At 35.9% G+C, this 22,672-nt stretch overlaps 1 protein-coding gene across 4 annotated transcripts; it reads right to left on the bottom strand.

The window, feature by feature from the left end:
- Positions 1–2,106: 2,106 nt before the first annotated feature.
- ZPBP2 (zona pellucida binding protein 2) lies at positions 2,107–20,870 on the bottom strand. 4 transcript variants are annotated; one of them, XM_012548341.3, is made up of 10 exons: positions 20,662–20,870; positions 20,218–20,283; positions 18,851–18,976; positions 15,385–15,546; positions 12,922–13,140; positions 11,855–11,940; positions 8,180–8,357; positions 7,511–7,640; positions 6,187–6,308; positions 2,107–2,434 (listed from the first exon to the last, which is right to left on the bottom strand). In XM_012548341.3, exons 1-8 carry the CDS (start codon positions 20,711–20,713, stop codon positions 7,546–7,548), a joined length of 984 nt encoding a protein of 327 aa, XP_012403795.1. In that variant the 5' UTR covers positions 20,714–20,870; the 3' UTR covers positions 2,107–2,434; positions 6,187–6,308; positions 7,511–7,545. The 4 variants fall into 4 exon arrangements, with proteins under 4 accessions (XP_012403795.1, XP_031822060.1, XP_031822058.1 ...); XM_031966200.1 differs by lacking the exon at positions 12,922–13,140; XM_031966198.1 differs by lacking the exon at positions 20,218–20,283 and having other exon boundaries at positions 20,662–20,854.
- Between the last annotated feature and the right edge of the window lie 1,802 nt (positions 20,871–22,672).

The raw sequence follows: 22,672 nt of genomic DNA, 5'->3' as shown, positions 1-22,672 counted from the left end.
TTAAAAAATAACAAAAAAAAGTGAATGTAGCATGTGTTGATTTATAGTCTCCTTAGTCCTTTTTCTGGATGCAGATAGCCTTTTCTGTTCAAAATCTACTGGAATTGTTTTGAATCACTGAACTACCGAGAAGAACCAAGTTTTCATAGTTGATCATCACTTTCTTTCCTCCCTCCCTCCTTTTTCTTTTTTTTTCCTCCCTCCCTCCTTCCCTTCCTTCTTCCCTTCTTTTTCTTCCTCCCTTCTTTTTCTTTTCCTTCTTTCTTTCTTTCTTTCTTTCTTTCTTTCTTTCTTTCTTTCTTTCTTTCTTTCTTTCTTTCTTTCTTTCTTTCTTTTTTTCTTTCCTTCTTTCTTTTTAAATTTTTTTCTAGTAAACCTCGCTATATAGAATAGTTTAACAGTAGATCTATCAGCAGATACTTGAAGAGACAGCTAAAATTCAATGTATTTATTCAACGAGCATTTATTAACCACCTACTAAAAGTAAAATACTATGTTAGGATCTAGAAAAACTATCATGATAGTATAGACTTCATACACCTTTCTCCTAAAATGCTACTATGAAATGTGAAAAAATTATGAAAAACTGAAAATTCCTTAATTTTCTATAAATCTAATGTGAATCAAAATAAGAATCTACTAGCCCATCTTAAAATTTCTTTATCAGTACACCTCATTTTTTATTCAATGTACGAGATGTCCAGTCAGCAGATTAATGCTGCCTCTGGGGTTATTTCATCAATGTTAATAGGTAATAGAGAGGCAACTAAAGCTCCTAGTCTGCAGTCTGTGCATTTTGTGCATATTGTGCAATATATAAACTAAGCATAGTTTCCATCAGATCAACATTTGATAATTTCTTCTCTGGATATTCTGAAAGAATAACTGGAGGCTATATATTTATTTTGCATGTCAAGCAATGACATTTAACCAAGAGATTGAGGATGATCTTATAATTTACACAAAGTAGAAACCCACATTAGCTAACATCAAACCCTTTAGAATGAACACACCGGTAATATATACTAAGAAGGCTCCTTAAGGTGATTAAAACTGTCCCAGTCTAAGAGACAATACCATGGTCAGATAGTGATACCTCTGCAGGCAGATTATGTTTATACAGAGTACTTTAATATTTCAATGACCTAGGATCATGTTATAAGAGAATGAGGGGATGGATGATCAAAGGAGTTCCCAGATCAATTTTATGTTAGTTTTAGATGCTGATGTGGGAATCCCTTTCATTATCATGAGTTTCAGCCCCTCAATGACAGAGCAGTTTTGAAGATAATAGTGCTGAAATTTTAAAAAATTGGTTGAGAAATCTGTTACCACATGATCAATTTCTCTGAACTTAGCTAGGCTGGGTCTTGGATAACAGATCATTGTCTAGCTTATTTTTAAGTCCTTTCTAGCCTGGACTTCAAGAGACACAGGGTCACTGACATGAAGCACTGAAAAACATTTTTGTGGAGGTGTAGACGCAGTAAATAGATTTAAAATATATTCAATTCAGACCAGCTATGTAGTGAAATATATAGAGCTCCAATCCTGGAGTCAGAAGGATCAGAGTTCAAATGTGATTTCAGACATTAGCTGTGTGACCCCAGGCAAGTATATATTACATACACAATTCAAAAGAGCATTTGGTAAGCACTTATGTGTACAACACTGCTGAGTACTCTAATTATTGTATGTTTTCTTTTTCTTCAATAAATGAAATGTTTCCATTTATTCATTGTTCAGTCATTTTTCAGTCATGTTCCATTCTTCATGACTCCATTTGGGGTTTTCTTGGCAAAGATCCTGGAACATTTTGCTATTTCCTTTTCATTTTATAGAGGAGGAAACTGAAGCTAACAAGGTTAAGTGACTTGTCCAGAGTCACACAACTAGCAGGTATCTAAGGCTAGGTTTGAACTCGGGAAGATGAGCCAGGTCCAGTACTCTACCCACTAAATCAATTATTAAGTCCTCAAAATTGCTTGCTCTTCTGTGCCAAATAGAGTCATAAGATCTTCCCCTTGCTTTGAAGAAAGCTTGGGAGGATGGCCCGGGGAAACCATAGCATAGTACCACAGGGACAATGCACAGATGCAGAAATTGTCAACGAATCAAAACAAATGAGGAGCAACATGTTCAGTAATTTATTATTAACAATTCAGTGGTTTCAGAAAATAATATTGGAGCAGCAAAAAATAAAATAAAATCCATTCAACTATAACTCCTCTGATGGGCAGAAACTGAGGGACCTGGAACTTCGGAGAACCCCAGAGCTCATGTAATCTGCCCAGCCCCTTGAGGGAGCCAGGCCACAGGCTTTTCCTGGGCAAGATGGCTGAATTGTCCTCTGTCACAGCTCCGGCTTTCTTCATTTAACATCACATGATATGACTTCTCTGATTTTTCAGGGTCTTATTTCACAAAGCTGCAGCTGTGCCAATTGAGACAAAAATAGAAAAAATATTACTTCACACTGTTCCTCGGGTATACCATTCCCATAATATAAAAGCCCAACATCTGCTTGTTTGTTTTTTTAAATGCTAACCATCTCTAACCAGTTTGATTGGCTTACTTTTTGTAGGGGGCAAAAGAAGGTGGGTACTGCATTGATATTTCACTAATATTCCCCTAAAGTTATGTCTGATGAGAAAAATTTACCCCTGGTAAATACTCTCAAATATCAATATGTTTGATAATTGTCTGCTATAGGCACGTTATTGTAGCATGGTGCTCCTCACCATGTCCTCAAGGCACTGTCACACGGCTCAACATCAGAAATTGTTATGTTTTTATCAGTCGAAATGACATAAAAAAGAAGCACTAACATCTACTTTGTCTCTCTATCCTAAAGACCAAGGGACTTTACCAGATGAAGTGCAGCTGAAACCTTCCCATTTCCTCCTGCATTTGACTATGAGCTCCTTAAAAACAGGGACTACTTTACTTTTCTGATTTTTATATTTTTTATGTACTACTTAGTACAGTGAATAGAACACCAGATTGGGAGCTAAGAAGACTCATCTTCCTGAGTTCAAATCTAGCCTGAGTTACTTTTTAGCTGTGTGATCCTGAACAAGTCACTTGATACTGCCTCAATTTTCTCATCTGTAAAATGATCTGGGGAAGAAAATGGTAAATCACTCAAACATCTTTGCCAAGAAAACCCCAAATGGGATCACAAAAAGTTGGATACAACTAAAAACAATTTTATTTTCCTATATGTGTCTCCAGCACAGTGTTTTGCACATAGTAAAGGTTTAACCAGTGTTTTATTCATTCACTCATTCCTCAAGGACTGACAATCTTAGGATTTAAGACATACAGAAATGAAACAGAATCTTAAGAATTGGAAAAATGTTAGGATCATCTCATTTTTATAGGAGGAACTTGATCAAATAAAATCTTAAAAATGTATAAGACTAAACATCAAAGTGGTAAAGGAAATGATTAAAAGGTTATAAGAGGGTGAGATTTGTGGGATGATGATGGATGGATGGATAGATGAATAGACAGATAAGACATGAAGATAGAAAGGAGAAGCCATTCCAAGAAGAGGGAATGGATGAGAAGAGGTGTGCACATAAAAATAAGAATGGACTATTTGGGAGGTAGTGAAGAGACTTCTCTGGTTCGAATGAATGGCTTTAGTGTTTGAAATCTAGAAGCTTCAATCTGCATGTGACATCAAATGTCAACTCAGCCCAGTGTAGAAGTAGGAGGAGGCAATGAAATTAGAAAGGAAGCTTAGGCCTAGATTGTAGAGGTCTTGAGTGCCTAAGGATTTTGAACTTGATTCAAAAGATAGCAGGAAATCTTCAAAGCTTTCTCTCTCTCTCTCTCTCTCTTTCTTTTTCTGTATTTCTCTTTTTCTCTTTGTTTCTTGCTTGTCTTTCCTCTCCTGCTCCCATGCTTCTGTTTGCTCCCTGTTTCTCTCCTTTAACACTTATAATTGGTATAATACCAATATGGTAGAGAGCATTTTTTATAATGTGTATTAAAATTTACCTCTCTTTCAATTTTGCACGTTGTGGGTTTGTTGTTGGGGTTTTTTTTTTAAATTAGAGAGGCATTTATTTCTCATTTTAAAATAAGATAAAATTTTTCTGTGTAGGGCTCTTAATTTGAAGAAAGGGGTGGTCCTTTGGGGAAAAAAATATTCTGCACCTCTATGTAAAGAGAAATGGGAATAGGGACTGGATCTATAATTTTATTGTAAAATGAACTAACAAGACAGGAAACTTTCTACCAAGATAGGCTAGTATCCTGTCTTTGCAATTAATAGTCTTAGAAAGCTACACTTAGTATATTGATAATTAAGGGACTTTCCAGGCTGTGTCATAAATGGGCCTAGAACTCAGGTCTTCCGGGTATCAAAACTAGTTTTCTATTTCTATCACCATTATGATATAAAGATATCAATTATAATAAAGTGATAAATATTTGTGTCCAAATAGAAGGGATGTAGATTTTTAAAATGTTTTCTAAGGTCAGTTAACACAACCAGACTGCATGATAGAAACTTTGACAAATGATAATTCAATTCAGCATAACTTTATTAAGAACCTGTTATGTGTAAAAGCTCTGAGCCAGGTGTTGGAGGAGACCTAAAGTTTATATAAAGTAAGCATCTCTACTTTATAGGGCTGATAAGGCGATTATAACATAATAGGGGGCCATAAAGCATATAGCAATGACTAGAATGCTAACATATTTAAAAGGCATTTGGCAGGGTCAAATTCATATAATTATATCAGAACAAATGTTATATTTATAGTTCTTGAAACTGTAGAACTGCTTTTAGAATTCCTTTATTTCTTTCTATGACCACCTATCATACTAATGGCCTAAAAGTCTCATTTACATAAACATCTAAGCGATGAATTTTATACTAAAGATAAGCATCAGAAGTTCTGAGTTTAAAAGCTTTAGAAATTAAATTTTAAATGAGAATGATATTCTATTTGAACAAACATACTTTGAAGACCAGGTTTGATTAAAAAATATAGAATATGATGGCATATATGATAGTAACTCATAGAGATGCTTATATATAGATAAAATCAACATACTGACTAGATTAACTCTGTGTGTTACATATAGAATGCTGTTATAAATAAGTACATTTAATGTTGTTAAAGAGAAAAAATCATGAACATTAAATGGTAAAAATACCCACACTAAGTAGCTATTAATTTAATAATTAGTTATGTCCTTTAAAATTTAACTAATTTAAATCTAACTTTTGCATAACATAATACAAGTACACAAATAAGAACTATATATTGTTTCATTCTGGGAAGGGTGATACAAGCTTTCCATTTGCAAAAAAGTATAATTTTAAAACATCCTTTCTTTCATACTTTGACAAGATCTTTTATTTTTACCTACAGTTAAAGGACAAAACCATGAAACATGAGATTTTTACTTTAGATTCAAGTAGGCACTGTCTGTGACCTACTTAACAAAGATTATTTTACAGGGTAATATTACAGTAAATCTAGGTGAAAAGTGAGCTATTTCTTATCACTGTCATATGAGTTAAAGATGCTGTAAATTTCCCATATATAACTTTGAAAAGATAATCTAGTCGGTTGTTACAACACAGAAATAAACTAACAAGCTTTGAAAAAAGTGAAGGTAATAATGACCATTTTCAAAACATGAATAATTTGCAAAGTCCCTTACTAAAACTACATTCTTTTACTTGTTTAAAAAGATGACTAAAATTTCAAAAGAAATGCTAAAAAGCTTCATGGAGTTAAGATGTCAATAAAAATATGTGTGGTAATTTAAATGATTTAAGCCCTACCTATTAATGCTACTCTTCCTACATGTTATGGGTTCAATTATCACCATTATGTCAATAACTTTCAAATCTGTATCTTATTGCCTCAACGACTTTGTAGGTGCCATTCCATATATCTGTCTGTCTATTGGATATCTCCATCTGTTGTCTTATGTTCCACACATCCCATCAGACTGTGAGTTTGAGTTTTTTAGGTCACTGGTTCACTATCTTCCTAGTCATCCATATTTGAAACTGTGGAGTTCATTTTTTACTTGTTGGCTTAGAGCCAATCAGTTGCTCTGTCCTATTAACTGGCATTTATTTTTTCTTTTCCTTTGTTCTGGACACCAGCTTAGATCCCACTCTTAAACTGATCAAATAGAATAGACTCCTACCTGTTTTTTCAGCTTCTAGTCTTCCCCACTCCAAGCCGTCCTTCGCCTCATTAGCAGAATAATCTTTATAGACCACTTTTATCTCAGTACTTTTCCACTCAAAAACTTCAGTTTTACATCATCTACCAAATAAAGTATAAATTCTTTATCCTGGCATTCAAGACTCTTGATAACCTATCTCTAACCCTCTAGATGTGTATGTGTATATGTGTGTATGAGTGTGTGTGTGTGTATGTGTGTGTGTGTGTGTGTGTGTGTGTGTGTGTATAGGGGTGATTCTAAATAAATTGGCCCATTGTTCACATTCTTTCTCATATCCAAGTCATTCATTATGATTAGATAGGACTTTCTCCTCCCCTTATCCACTGCTGAACACTTCCCCTTTTTTCCTTTCATTGAGGTTCAGATCAGATACTACCTCCTCCACGAAATTTTTCCTGATCTCAGCTGGAAGAGAGATTTCCTCAAATCCCTGTCAGTACTTTCCTATTTCACATTCTGCCAATTATTATTCTTATTTGTGAATTCACTTCATATACTATAGTCTACTAGAAGAAAAGGACTGGATTTTATTTATCCTTGAATCATAGGCACAAATGTGTTGCACAAAGAGAAGGACTTAGTAATAATAGCTGAATTGTATTGAACATTAAGAAAACTACTATTAAATACAAACAGCAATTAATATTCAAATAAAAAGGGGAAGGGACAAGATATCTTTTGGAAGACATTAAAAAGTCATCACACATTTATAATTTTCAAAAAACAAAGCATCCCTCCTTCAGATTTTCTATTAAAAATTTTTTAGAATGTTAGTACATTGATAAAAAAAAATTCAAGTTCAGAATAGCTGATTTTGCAACAATTGGATGTATCAAAAAAAATCAAAATGAAACAAAACTAAAAAGAATAAAATAAGTTTTTGTTCATGTTATAGAAGTATTTTCAGCCTACCAACATAATTTCAAACATATGTTATCATATTGCTTCTACAGTAATTTTATCTTAGTATTATCAGTTTTCTTGAACTTTATACAGCCCCTTTAATTTTTATTTTAAAGCAAAGTACAGAGCAGCAGCTGGACTCTATTACTTGCACAAACCCAAAATCTCCTAAATCTTGTTTTCTTTATATTCTTATGATATTCAGATTATCTGGCCCCTGAAAAATCCATATTTGCCATCCTTTAGAACATTCAGAATTAGTCTCTTCCGAAGATTCAAGGGTAATAGTATCTATGGTGAAATCTGATGTGAACAGATGACCTGGCTCCCTCTCCAAATCTTCTCTTCCCCTCCACAAACCAAGTAATAATATTTTCACCTGTTGTCTTCAATTTTCCAGCTTTTGGTTTTGGTTTATGGGCAAGTTTTAGCTCCATAGATGTGGACAGTTAAGCAGGCTTGGCAAGTTACATCAGTGTTAGGACTATAGGTTCTTGGATCACAAACCACTACAAAAAAACCCAAATATACACAGTAGATTTACACACTGATGGTAAATATAACCTACTTAGTTCAAGCAACTCTTAAACTGAGAATCATTTGGTCAATCAGCTGATTGATTTCTGATAGTGCTTCAAATTCTATAGCGAGAAGACTAGATAAAAGGGACAGATATTCTAATTTTAATTTGATTATTTTTACTAGTTTTTTATTATAGTTGCTTTTACAATGTATTTTTACAGTGCTTTATTTATATTATACACTGAACTTTTCAATTTGTTCTTGATAGAACTATTCAAGTCCACTTCACTGAATATCACCTATATTATGACCAATCCAAATGGAGTCTCATTAGTGAATACTAATACTTATTTGGAACTCTAAGCATGAACTTTTACTTCCTTTAGTTACATGTAAGACAATCATGGGATGAACATGGTAGAAAGATGTGCAATTCAATATTCAATGCAGTTAAGTTCAAGTTATTTATCTATTCTTCTGATAATGACATCATTTTAAAAGGTAGGTATTCTGATTTTATAATTACCACAGCAGCTAGCACAGTCACTATGTAGAATATCGTTTTTCCCAAAGCCTGGTTGACAGCTGTCAATGCGTATTACTTTAAAGCTGTGTTCGACATAATGAATATTTGGTATATAGTTAAATTCATGTTTCAAAATATTTGTCTGTTTGAGAAAGAACTCTTCTATGCGATTTCTTGCCTAAGATTTGAAAAATATCAGAAACAAGAACAGTTATTAAAAGCTTGTACTAGTGTTCCCTTTTAGTAAGCAGTGCAAAAAATAATACAGAACAAGTATATGATATTTCATTCAATAAAGGAGTTCCTGAAGAGTTCAGTGGAAATTAATTTTTATATATCATTTCAAATTCAAGAAGGAAGACCTTTGTAGTAATAATTTTATATCTACATATTTTATGGTCACAAAGCATGTTATTTTTTGATTTTACTTAAAGGGAACATTATTTTGTAAATGTCTTTGATATGATTTGAACATGATTATTCTGCAATATATCTCCTCAATAAATTCAAAATAATTTACCTAAAGTACAGGTCTGTGTCACTCTCTTACTCAAAAATCTTCACTGGCTTCCTACTGCCTTGAGCATAATGGGAAACCACCTTAGACTGGACCTCAAACCTCCCCTCCGCCAGTCTGTCGTCTTCTGCCTACCAATTTGTCTTATCTCATCTGCCTTTCCTTCCTTTCAGACAAATTGGACTAAGAACTATTTTTCTAATTCAAAATTCTTCCACAAGCTATCCTCCCTGCCTACAATGTACTTTCTCCTCATGCCCATAGACTAGAATCCTTAATTTCCTTTAAATCTTAGCCTATCGGATCCCTTGGTGATTAGTATATCTCTCAATTTTCCTTAGATCATATTTATAAGTATGTTGTATTATGTTGTAACTTGCTGATAGAATGTATGCTACTAGAGGGTAGTGAATACTCCATTTTTGTCTTTTCATTTCTAAAACTTGTATATAGTAGGCATTTAGAACATATTTGCTGGTTTAAATTGGAATTACATGTTAGTGAAGAGTCATAGTAGTAACATGGATGACTCAAAACCTTAAATAACTGATCTCAAGGGGATTATAAAATAGTAATATGGATAAAATAATTACTTGGGTTTCAATGTAATTTTCTCTTGGCTGTTTTTCCCTTCAAATTTTTAGCCTGATTTAATATATTTGTTTTTCTTTGAGGGACAAAACAATCTGAATAAGGAGATTATTTAATAATTAAACTTCTCTCAATCTGATTGATAAAATCACAAGATATAAGGGTCAGTAATAGAGTCAATCAAGTATAAGGGCATGTTTCTTTCAGATTTTGAGCAGCTTGTTTATAAACAACATGAAACTCTGGCTTATTTTTACCCCCACAAAATAGATGCCCCTTTCAGTCATTGGCTGATCATTATTATATGAAAGGAGTAGGAAATTGGGAAGTCAATTGGCAAAGGCAATAGACATGTCCCTGGACTGATGGTGATCACAGTAGTAGTAGTAGTTGGAAGACAGCCTTTCTGAGATTGTAGGAAAGAACCCAATTCTTGAGAAGTCCTTCACTTTTCCCCTTTTGCCTCTTGGAGAATGCAGAAAGGGAACAAAATCATTTCTCTCTCTCTCTGACCTTCACCTGAAATGTCATTTTGTAACAAAAGTCCATAGTCCTACATTAGTACCAAAATCAGTTTGTATTTTTTTTTGTGCTTCCACTAAAGATACTGATATGTTTTCATGACACAATGATTCTTTTTTTTTTATTATTATAGCTTTTCATTTACAAGACATATGCATGGATAGTTTTACAGCATTGACAATTGCAAAACTTTTTGTTCCAACTTTTCCCCTCCTTCCCCCCACCCTCTCCTCCAGATGGCAAGTTGACTAATACATGTTAAATGACATAATGATTCTTAAGAATCATCAGAACTCAAGCATTGCAAGGTCACTGTAGTGTAAGACTAGCAACAGGTCATGTCTTAGGACTACTCTAGTTAACATTAGAAAGGCTACCAACAAAGCATTGGCCACCAACAGATTTTTTTTTTTAATCACAGCAACACATGAAATTGCCTACCAAGACATGGGGAGACTCAAATCTCCTTGGTAAAGAGAATGCTCTCATTGATAAAAATCATGGATCTTTTGTAGCAATCAAAATTTAGAATTAAAGAATTTCCCTGAATATCTTTTTTTCTGCTCCCATTGGATCACAGAATCATAGATTGGGAGCTTGAAAGTTAATCAGTTGATAAATACATTTAAAGCACCTACTATATGCCAGGAACTGTGCTAAGAGTTAGCTTCAGGGACATATAGGTGGTGCAGTGGATAGAGCAACAGCCTTGAAGTCAGGAGGACCTGAGTTCAAATGTGATCTCAGATACTTAACACTTCCTCATTGTGTAATCTTGGGCAAGTCACTTAACCCCAATTACCTTAGCAAAAAAAAAAGTTAGCCCCAGAAGGGAAATAGTTAATGTCTGTGTTGCATATTATTATGAATCAGTTCCTTCTTCTTGACATCCTCTCCTCCCTTGATTTTTGTGATATCATTTTCATCTTATCTTTATAGCAACTCCTGTCTCCCATTCTAGTTCCTCATGAACATTCTTCTTAATTTTGTGTATTCTTTTTTTACCCTGACTTCAGGGCTGGTGCTCAATTTTGAATATTCTCTAAGGTTTTATCCTAGACCTTCTTGTCTTCTCTATCTTCTCTACACTCTTTCCTGTCTTATGTTCCTCTTATCTACTTACATGTCAATAATTACCTCTTGAAAATTAAATAATTCCCAAATTTATATCTCTATTCTCAAACTCTCTCTGGAGCTCGAGTTGTCTGATCTATGATCTTGACTCCACTGATATAATGACCTCCTAGTGGGTCATCTTGCTAGCAATCTATCCCTTCATTATCCATCTTCCACTCAAATTGCCAGACTAATCTTCCTAATGTACTACTGTGATCATATTGTTCCTCTGCTAAAGAAGGAAGCAATATGGTGTTGGGAAGAAGAATGTTGGATTTGTAATTAGGAAGACTTAAGAAGACACTTATTAGGTATGTGAACAGGGGTAAGTAAGGTAATCTGAGCCTCAGTTCCCTCATATTTAAATATACTCCATGTTTAGAACAGATCCCTAACCTCTAAGAATAAAATCATGCTTGCTGTAGTTGTAACTCAATACTATCTGAAGAATAAAGAATCAAAATCCTATTCTGTTCTCATGGAAAAAGTAAAAAAAAAATTAATATTATCATGTATAATGAGAAGGAACTATGCTATATCCCAGGTGTTTAATTTTTAGGAAATGTGAAAAAGAGACATAGCATGTTAATGGTGACCAATTTTTATAGTAGAATAAGACTTACAAAGCACTTTTTATCAAATGAGATAATGCATGTATCCTATTTAATAAAATAGTTATGTAAAATACTCTATACCTCACAAATATCTCACCTCCCAAGACTACTTTAGAAAGCCAAGTATAAAATATGATACTTGTCATTTAAGCTTTTTTCTTTAATCTGCTTCAAATCTACTTGACCTTAAGACTTTGTTATGACAATAGCAGAGGCTGTTATGCAAACAGAAAGTTTTTAAATGGACTTAGCTGGTTTTAATATGCAAATGAATCATAGTTTTCATGTATTTTCCACTTTGTACTGAATTCCCACCTGGTGAACGTTACTGTTAGTGATTTCCTCACAGTCAACAGAAAGTTTACTGCAAGCAGCTTTCCGCTCTGGTGAGAAAGGTTTTACTAGAGAGAAAGGATAACAAAGTCAATAAGGACTGTGGCATCAGATATTCCAGAAATGTTCAAGGAACCACAATCCTAAGAATGAAGTGAGGTACTTCTGGGTAATCATTGGTAACTATGCTTTTACTCCATCTATAGGCTAATGAGAGAAATGACAAGGAACAGACTTTTCAGGTCAATTTTTTGGCAGGATTTTGTTGGAAGGCACTTTAAAATATCATGTATTTCAGCCTTCTCATCTTACATATAAAGAAAATGAAGCTCAGGACCTAAGTCACCAGGGTTACATGGGTAGTAAGTAACAATGCTGAAATTCATATATTAGTCCCTCTGACACCAAATTAAAGCTTTTACTTATGTTCCCCTTAAAAATATCCTACAAGTAGAGTAATTCAGTAAATCAATAGCACTGCTAAAGGTTATATATATTCTGTATGATCAGGCTGGCTTACAAAGAGTAACAAAAATCAAAATTTAAGTGAATCCAAAATTAGTGAAATAATACAGTGAGGAAAATGACAGTATTTTAAAATTAAAAACTTTAACCTGTACAAAGCTAGTCAACATTTGTTACCCATACCCTGTACTTTAATGTTGAATATGATATTTAGAAGATATAACTTAGCAGGAAGTATTCCAATACATAAGGGCAGCTAGGTGGCTCAGTGGATAGGCTTGTCTTCCTGAGTTCAAATTTGGCTTCAGACACTTCCTAGCTGTGATATCTTGGACAAATAAGTTGACCCTATTTGCCTCAATTCTTGATCTGTTAAGTGAGCTGGAAAAGGAAACAGCAAATCACTTCAGCATCTTTGCCAAGAAAATCCTGGTCTCAAAGAGTTGGACATGAATGAACCAATTCAACAAATTCTATTACATAGCTATTGAGGATAATTATGCCACTATTTTAATGGTTTGTTATATATCGGATTTATGTTACCAATTAAATTAAATAAAAAATTTAATACTTTAAAATTCTACCTTGAAAGGCTATAAATAGTTCCTCCTTGAGACCATGTTTTGGAATTTCGAGAAAATGGCATTTATATGATGGTTCTTCAATGTGGCATGTCAAATCAATGATGATTTCATCTAATATCCTTATCAGTAATTTGAAGAACTGAGAATTTTTTTTTCCATTACAAGAATCTGTGGTAAATCGTACTGTCATTTGATATGCAAAATCAGGTTCCTGGTATCCTAAAGCAGATGGATACATGAATAATGTATGTTCAGTATGATTTTCTTTGCAACACACATCAGAGTTGCAAATAAACAAAATTTACCAACTCAGAAAAAATGCTTTGCCATCTTGTCCTTCACTCGATATTCATAAAGTCATAATAATAAAAATCACTATTCTTATTATTGTGCCATAAGGAATGATGACTTATGAGGAATACAGAGGAAAATAAGAAGACTTATAGGAATTGATGCAGAACAAAGAAAGCAGAACAAAAGAAACAAAATACACAATGACTATAAGAATATAAGGGAAAACAACACTAAATGATAATTGGAACTTAGAACCAGTTTTTGCCCCAGATAATATAATTTTCCCCCCAGATAATATATTTGCCTGCTCTCAGTAAAAAGGCTGGGGCCATAGTAGTGGATAATGACATAAAGAGATCATTTTGGGGATCAGTTTTATGTAATTTTTTGTTACAAAAAAGGGGCTCTTAGAGGGATATTATATTCTTTTCACCTGGCTAAAGTAATTACTTACCTAGCACATATCGACAAGTAACTTCTGTAAGCTGGTAACTGGTAAATTGTAAGAAAAGTAAACCTTTCCTCACTTCCCTTAGCTATTTTCTGTACTTACAGGCCTGTTCTGAAATGGGATTGGAATAGTGAAGAAACAAAACTATTCACTCCTATTTGCTGCTGTCATTATTTCCTTGAAATAGAGCTGTGGAAATGAGCAATGATAATTTGGGGGGGGGGCGGATTTTGAATTAGTAGACTGATGTTACAGCTATCAGTTCAATCTTATAAAATATGATGGCTTTTTTTCTGCCTGTAGATATTAAAAGGATCTGAATGTGGTAACTGGAAGAATCCCTAATTTTTTGGCACATCTCCCACAGAGCTAGATGTGTGCCCTGGCTCCTGAGAGACATATATTCTGGTTCCTTGTTGAATGACATAATACCTTACTGAGATGATACAGCAACTTCTGATTGACTGAATACATGAAGCATTAATTAAACACTTATTTGTGCAAAACATGGTACTCAATGCTGAGAATGCACTTAGAAAACCCACACAGTATCTGAGCTCAGAGATCTCACATTTTAATGAATGTGACAATGTAATAATGTAGGAGACAACACATTTGAGAAGTTTCAGCTACAAATCAGAGGGGAAAGTTTCATGTTCTTTAGGTCATAGTGGCAAAGCAGATAGTTATACTTCTTTGTTAAGGCCATTTCTAATGATAAAATCATCTCAGGTTTTGATGCTGAACTATTTGGCAGTGCCACAGCCTTTGATGAAAGAATCTTCCTTTCTGACTGGTCCTCAATGCCTAAATTTTCATTGAAAATAGCTGGTTATTTTGGGAAACAGGGCAGGGTAATAGATTCTTGTCCAGGAACTTCCTCCCTTGCTAGTTAGTCTTTTAGGAGGCTTCCTTCTTTAGCCCAGTTTTGGACCCTTTTATTAGTATGTACTTTCTTCCTCTTGGAATTCTAGGCTGAGGAATGATTTATCTATCTCTCATCTCCCCCATAAAAACAATGATAGCTGTTTGCCTGAATGAGCTCCTGAGTTCTTAGAAATTTTCTTATACTTTAAGGCTTTTTTTCCCTTAGTCTAGATCAGGGACAAAGAAACCTGGGAAATGGACTTTTCCATTCTTGGCAATGACTTTCTGGCTCCAGTGTTCTAAAGTCAGGAGTTTCTAGAGTTAATATTTTAATATTTAAGCAATTTTTGTAGACAGACTTTCTGTTTTTGCACCAATTTATTTTGCCTAATGGCTAATGTGAGGGGAAGGTTTCAGCAATGAAAAAAAGTATTTAATAAAAAATTAAGATTTTGACTGGGTAAACATGCCTAAATGTTCTGTAGATTTTTGTTTTTCAGTTGTTTTAGTAATATTTCATTCTTCTTAATCCCATTTGGGATATTCTTGGCAAAAACACTAGAGTGATTTGCCTTTTCCTTCTCTAGCTCATTTTACAGATGAAGAAACTGAGGCAAACAGAGTTAAGTGACTTGCTCAGAGTCACACAGTTAGTAAGTGTCTGAGGGCGGATTTGAACTAAGGAAGAGTTCTAATTCCAGACCTGCATTCTATCCATTGGGACATCTAGCAAACCATTCTATAGATTAGTCATGTTCTACATTATAATCATAATTTAATGGGCTACACTAAATGTTGAAATCACACAACTAAGCTTTGTAGTACTGATTGAAATGCTTTTATTTACTTACCAAATGCCATAAATGTATATATGTTATATATCTCTTGTTCTTTTTGTGTTTCCTCGCTGATGATTTTATAAGTAAGAGTACATATGTAAGATCCAGACATAGATGCTTGAAAACTTGTAATCATTAGCTTTCCTTCTGAAGTTAGGTTTATATGACTGTTTTCTAAATAGAAAGAGCAAATTTGAGAGTTAAGCATATAACGATTCAAAATCTAATGATACATGTAAATATAGTATCAAATTAATCAGTTTTATTAAATGAAATCTAGTACAATCTTAATGTTTTCTGTACTACTGAAATTTTGCTATTTTACAGAAAAACAGGTAATTAGGAACATTTTTGAATCATAACAGTTTTATGCTTTATATTTTATATTTCTTTAATCCTGAATCTTTTCCTGAAAAAAAGCTAATTCTATTTGCTTAATTTATATATGCCAGTAATTCAGATGGGGTCGCTAGGTGGTGCAGTGGATATAGTTCTAAGGATGGAGAGAGGAAGATTCATCTCCCTGAGTTCAAATCTGGCCTCAGATACTTTCTAGCTATATGTCTCTGGGTAAGTTATATAACCTTGTTAAACTCAGTTTTCTCAACTGTAAAATGATCTGGCGAAGGAAATAACAAACCACTCCAATGTCTTTGCCAAGAAAACCCAAAATGGAGTTATTAAGACTTAGACATGACTGAAAACGACCAAAACACCTCTCTCCCCTACCCCCCCCCCATTAATTTGGATGGGAATTTCACTTTTCTGGAGCACCATAAATCTGAGTTATCTATTTCTTCTAACTTCTCTTTTGAAGTTAGTAATATCACAAATTCTTCCAGTCAAACTCAAAACTATTCTTTCTTCCTCATGCTTATAGTCAATTAGCTTCCAAGTTCTGTCCTTTTGATCTCTACAGTTCCAAAGGTTTAGACTTTCATTACTTCTCATTTGGACTATTATTATAATAGCTTTCTAATTTGTCTCCCTGTCCTCAGTCTGTATTTTCTCTGATCTGTATTTCTTTTCCATATAACTCTCCTGCTAAAAAACAAACAAAAAACCCTTTTGTTTTTATCCCAATTACTGAATGATATACCTATTCTTTTATCTGGAATTCAGGACCACAATCCCAACCACCATCATAGCTTTATGTAGCTAATATTGACTATTTCTACTTAAACATTATACAAGAAAAGTCACAACCCTTTTTTTACCCTTTTATTCAAACTGTTGAATAAGGCATAATGGAATTTTATTATTCTGTATGACATAAATATGAATAATTTGGGTAAACATGGTAAGACAACTTGTATCAACTGATACAAAGAAAGCAGAAGCTGGAGAATAACATACACAGTGACCATGATAATTTAAAGGAAAATCAAAGTGATGTCAGAATAAATGCTTTCTTGGTCTCAAGGAATAGATAATGAAATATCTCCTTCCTCTCAGAGATAGGTGACTATGGGAATGGACTGTGAGTACTGTACTTAGGTGATATAATGGATAGTGCTGCACCCATGTTCAAATCTGGCTTCAAACATTTACTAGCTGTGGTTCTAGGCAAGTCACTTAAACTTTGTCTGCCTCAGTTTTCTCAGCCATAAAATGGAAATAATAGCACCTACCTCTTAACAGCTGTTGTGAGAATAAAATGATATTGTGTCGATGCTTTGCATATTTGAAAGAGCTAAATAAATGCTAGCTATCATTATTGTTACTAGATGTATGTCAGTCAATTTTAATTAACACTTTGTTACAGGGAGGGTTCTGGGCTTTGGTGACTTTAGTGAAAAAACAAAAAGCATCAAACTCACCACCACCAAAAAGCAAATTCAACGTTCTTGATCTTATCCTATTCTTTCCTGCACCTGGGCCTTTGTATACATTCTTCACACCTGAAATTCTCTTTCCCTCTTCTCTATTGAAATCCCTTCTAGAGAAAACCTGCTCAGATGCCATCTCCTCTGATTTATTCTTCCTAAAATAATTTCTCCTTTTCACATCTCTTATGATCAACCTCTCTTGTACAATGTCATATCATATGTTAGTGTTGTTGTTTTATCATGTGTTACTTATTTTACTTTCTTCCATTAGATTACAAACTCTTAAAAAGAGACTGTGTCATTTCATTTTGGTTACAACCAGTGTTTAGTGCTCTATACACTGAACCACCCAGCTCTGCCCAAGTCACTCTGGAGAAGTCCTTTAATAATTCTAGATTTAATTTTCTTCATTGATAATGTAAAGGGATAATCAGATCATAAACTTAGGGATAGATGGGATCTTAAAGGCTATCAAGTGCAAACCTCTAATCTTACAAACTAGGAAAATGAGGCACAGAGAAGTTAAGTACTCAGATTCACACAGCTAGTAAATTTATGAGGCAGGATTCAAACTCAGGCCTTCCTGATTCTGAAATTGGCTCTCTTTATGCACTATCCCATGTTGTCTCTCACTTGCTACATAATATAAACCAACTAGAGAAAAATATATGTAGGTTAATTAGAATGCCTTTATATATTTACTATTCTTTACAAAGAATCCATCCAATAGTGTTTCACATAATGACAGGTAACAGGAAATGGTTCTGATAGGTCAAATAATCTGGTAACAGTTAATAATCACTATTTGTTACAAAGATTCAGGTCAAACACATAGCAAGCAGGAAATTAACAGTCTGAAATAAAGTGAAAAAACATTCCTTTCCTTAACTGTAAGCATGGAACACTTTTCATAAGGTATTTTATGGAGAATGGCTGGGTTGTTTTGGGATGATAGAGAATAGACCTTTTTTAAAAAAAAAAACAATCAAGGAATGTATATTTTTGCAAAAAGAATAGCCAATTTGCAAAAGAAAAAATGATAGGGATTTCCATGAATAAAGGAAACCTAGACCATTCAAAACTTCCCTTTCTTCAACATTTGTTTTCTTCCCTCATCAAACTTGGACCAAAGCTTTTAACACCTGCACACCAAAAGTGGTTTGAAGATAAATTTCAGGTTTTATAAGAAGATTTAAAGTTTGAGAGTAAAGTTATATAAACACCCAATATTACTAACATCAACAAATCCCTATAGGGTTTCAAAAGTAGGTTGTCAGTGTTACCATTATCCCAGGATTTACAGAAAGCAGCAACCCAAACATAAGATAACTTCCCCAAGGACAGAAGATCATAAAATTATGAATATAGATTTGGAAGGGACCTAAATGGTCACTTGATCTGTCCTCTTCATCTTATAGATAAGGAATCTGACCTTATCCTTCATTTCCATGGGTACTAAGGCCAGGCAGAGTAAGTGAAATTGTTATAATCCTATTACCAATGCTGTAAAAAAAAGTGCTAACATTATTAAAATGAAGGCAAATTGTTTTTAATTCATCTCTGTTTCCCTTGTGCCTGATAAAATGACTTGATTATAGTAGACATTTAATAAATGACTGGCTTGAATTAGATATACTCAAATAATTTACCTTTTAAATGCTTTCCATTTGGTCCCATCCACAAAGATATGGGGTCTATTATTTCTGTTTGAGAAAGCTCTTTATCCATGCAGGCAAGAAATGGACTATTATGGTGCATTTTTACATAGATTTTCACTAATGTAGAAGAAAAAAGTAAATAGCACTCAGCATTATAGTAAAATGACATAAAACTACTTAACTTTCTCTATCTTTAAATTACTATGGTAAATTATTACTCCTCAGTATTAAAAAATCAAATATTTCCGAAGAAAAATAAACTCCTTTCAATATCTAAGCCAAATCTAGTTAAGTCTCCTTGAATCCAGTTTCTCCCCTCCTTAAGTCCATCCTCTCAGGAATCTACTAAATTGATATTCCTAAAGAACTGGTAAGACCCTATTACAGTAGCTCCCCAAGCCTTTTTACAGTTTCCCTTCCTACAATTCTTTCCTCTCCTACAATTCAACCAAACTAGCTCACTTACTGTTCCCTTTTAGAAAACATTTCATCTCCAAACTTGAACTTTTTGCAAATACTGAATCCTTCCCCCATCCCCAAACAGAACACATTTTCTTTTCTGCCTCTTCAAACCCCAGATTCCTCAAAACTCAGCTTTAGTGCTACTGGAAGTCTGATTCCCCTTCCCCTAACCTTGGTACCACCTCACCCTGATCACCTTGCATTAATTGTGTATATATTTTGCATTTACTCAGCTGTGGATATTCTTCTTCCACATCCCCACAATAAATTCCTTGAGAACAGGGATGATGACAGTCATGTGTCCCCAGCCCTTATGATGTCTGGCACATCCCTTCTGCCTTCCATCTTTTCATGGTTCTAGATATTGCTCACATTCTTCCCTTCCTTTCTGAGACACTGGACTTTGAACTTAAAAAAATTAATCAGAAAAGACATGTAAAGCAACTTTCCTTGTACAGATTCAGAAACCATTTCAAAGCCCTAAAATATCACAAACTGGAGGGGCAGATGGAGTTGGGAAGGTTTGGGAAGAGAGTTAACTCATTGTGAAACTGAACATAATTTTCATGGTTATGAAACATATGAAACATGGTTATGACAATTCTGTGTTCAAGTATATAACATCTGCATATTGTTTGGAGCAATAAATAGGAATGTAAGAAACTTGGAATAATAGCCACTGTCTACTCCGAGTTAGCAAGACCACGTTACCATTCTGTGACACTTTGGACTGTCATACAGGAAAGTTACTCTCAAGTTCAGAATCTGTTTTTCCTTTATCAAGGAGTAAAGACAATTTCTCCCCTTTCAGGGCAATACTGTTAGAACAAAGATTATCAAAATAGCTAGATTTTGTGGGATTTAGCACCCTGGAGTGGAAAGATCTCACATATTACCTGGGTGTTCTACGTTGCCATAAATGTAGTTTTTTTTTTCTGGGACAGAAAACAGCTCTCCTACTCCTGAGGAAAGACGCCAACAAGATCTCTTTAGTGAGATTTAGGGTCCAGGGGGAGGTGAGAAAACCAACAAGCTGAAGAAGGGGAATACAGTACTATTTTAATCCCCGGTAGTGTATGAATAAGGGATTTAGTATCAGAGGAGTCTAACCAAGGATCTGCCATTAATCAGCTGTGTGACCCTGGCTCAAAATCACTCCCCCTATCTCTGGCGCCTCATTCTGTCTCATCAAATGGAGGACAGGAGACTTGATCCTTTAAGAAAACTCCATCCTGGAACAGTGAGCAAAAGAAACTCCAGAGTGGAGGAGGTCTGGGATCCCAGGGAGAGTAAGAAGTGTGGTCTCCTTCTTTGAGAGATGGGATGCTGTCCGGGCCTACCTTCAGAAAGGTAAAGAAACACTGCAGGGAGCAGGGCCCAGACTCGCTTCATGGCCTAGAGACTTTCCTCCAAGGGAAGGTGGGGGTGGGAAGTAGGCATTGGGAGGAGGTGATGGCCTTCTCACTTTGATTTCAGCCCGCCCTCCCCCCGCCGCCACCCCGCCAACTAAGTGTTCTCTGGAAACCGCTCCGGGGCTTCCGCCTGCGCTCGGGTCGTCCTGCCTCGAGCAAGCGGCAGCATCTCGCGTGGGGTCGGGCCGCGCGCCGCGGGCTGCCCTTGATGCTTGGAGCCGGACTCCGAGCTGGGCCGCACGCTAGGGGCTGCATCTAGTGCTAAGGCCTATATCTCGCGCTCGAGGCTGGATCGCATGCTGGACGCTGGGCCACGAGTTAGGAGATGCAGCGCACGCAGGACGCTTGGCCGCGCGCTCGTGGACTGCGTCAAGCTTAGGCAGCTCTATCTTGCGTTCTGGGCTGAACCACGCGCTGGATACAGGGCGTGCTAGAGGTTGCTTCACCTACAAGGGGCTGCATCGCTCGCTGGGACGCGCCCGGAGTCTCCTTACTGGGGACTGGTCCGCGCACTGGACGCGGGTCCCAGCGCATGCGAAGGGCGACCTCTCTTGCCCCCCTCCCCCACGGGAAAGTTCATTAAATTGCAGGCAGAAGGAAAGGAGAATGCAGAAAGAAAAGATGAGAGAGGAAAAGGAGTGTAGGCTCTTCTAGCGGCGGGGTGGAGGGAAAAAGGAGGTGATAAGAGTCTGAGGAGGGATCGATGACACTGCTCCCGCCCCCTCCGCCCCCACTGTCTAGGATCGCCTGGTTATGAGGGCAAGTTTCTCCTAGAACTGCTCAAAGAGCTAGCCTCGCGTGGGAAAGCCCTCCCCATTTCTTCCCACGAAATCTCATCTGAAAGCAAGCGCCCATGATTCTTCCACTCCCACCCCAAGCCTATCCAGACCTGCTGCCGGGCGAGCGCAAAGCAAGACCTGGAACGGGGGGAGGTGTGAAAGAGACCCCCTACTCCCTCCTTTCGGTATCCTCTGGGCGCTGGATGCTGGAGAGCACCGCACTCTCTACAGGGGAGACATTGTCATCAGTTGTCATGGCAACCAGAGTTTGGCTACCCCTTCCTTTCCCCTCCTCTCCTTTTCGTCCTATAATGGCTGGACTAACCAAACACTGTGAATTCCCCCATAGGAAGTTACTGGAGAGTACGGAAACAGCCCCAAATAACTACAAGCCCAAACACCAAGGCTAAACCTCAGAGATTCTTTAAGACCTCTGGGGTATGGGGGAGTGGGGATGGGAATAGGGATGGAGATGGGAGGAGAGAAGAGAATGAGAGAGTGGCCTCTTCCGTTTTTGTAGTCTATCCTTCACCATAGTGGGACAGCCCCCGCTTGTTTCTGATTTTCGGCATGTTTGTGGGTGGGAGAGAACCCAAGGTTCAGACAGGGTGCAGAATGATTATTTAGGGTGAGATTGAGGGTTTTCAGTTTTAGTTCCTTTGAGCCGAACCAGTCCTAGTACTCTGTCAGATTAGTCCAACAGGAGCCTTTGTCAGTGATTTTCAATTTTAGTCAGTGGTAATTTTGCCTATATGGCGTTAGTGTGAAAAGTGATTCGGTGAGTCAGACCCATCCTTTGTCGGTTATCCCATGTCTCAAGATTCGAGTCTCAGTCTCAACTGTCCCCTTGTTCTAGAGGAGATGGAAGTAAATTTAGCCTAAATTTATATTCTGTTGCTCAGAAACGTATTATTCCAGTTTTACTCATTATTACCATAATCCCCAGTCTTTCAGTATCTCCCAAATGATTATAAACATTTTAATTACATAAATTTTGTTAGGTGTGAAATAGAAAAAGAATCAAATCCTGAGAAAGGGATGAGCCAAGTAATAACTGGCCATTGAAACTGGATATTTTTGTCCCACCTATTTTCCAATTTAATTAACATTACACAGTAGGAGTTTAAAGTATCTGATATTTAATCCAGACTTTAAGATAT

The sequence above is a fragment of the Sarcophilus harrisii genome, chromosome 4 (assembly GCF_902635505.1).
Source record: "Sarcophilus harrisii chromosome 4, mSarHar1.11, whole genome shotgun sequence".
Classification (NCBI taxonomy): Eukaryota; Metazoa; Chordata; class Mammalia; order Dasyuromorphia; family Dasyuridae; genus Sarcophilus; species Sarcophilus harrisii.
This window is presented reverse-complemented; position numbering and strand designations above follow the sequence as displayed.

What these genes read in the sequence shown, in the direction of transcription:
- ZPBP2 (XM_012548341.3), bottom strand. Translation starts at nt 20,713, where the DNA reads ATGAAGCGAGTCTGGGCCCTGCTCCCTGCAGTGTTTCTTTACCTTTCT. An exon ending in ACTATTTATAGCCTTTCAAG is followed by an intron (nt 11,941 to 12,921) that starts GTAGAATTTTAA and finishes CTTTCTCTCTAG; the next exon opens with TAAAACCTTTCTCACCAGAG. An exon ending in CTAACAGTAACGTTCACCAG is followed by an intron (nt 8,358 to 11,854) that starts GTGGGAATTCAG and finishes TTCAAATCTTAG; the next exon opens with GCAAGAAATCGCATAGAAGA.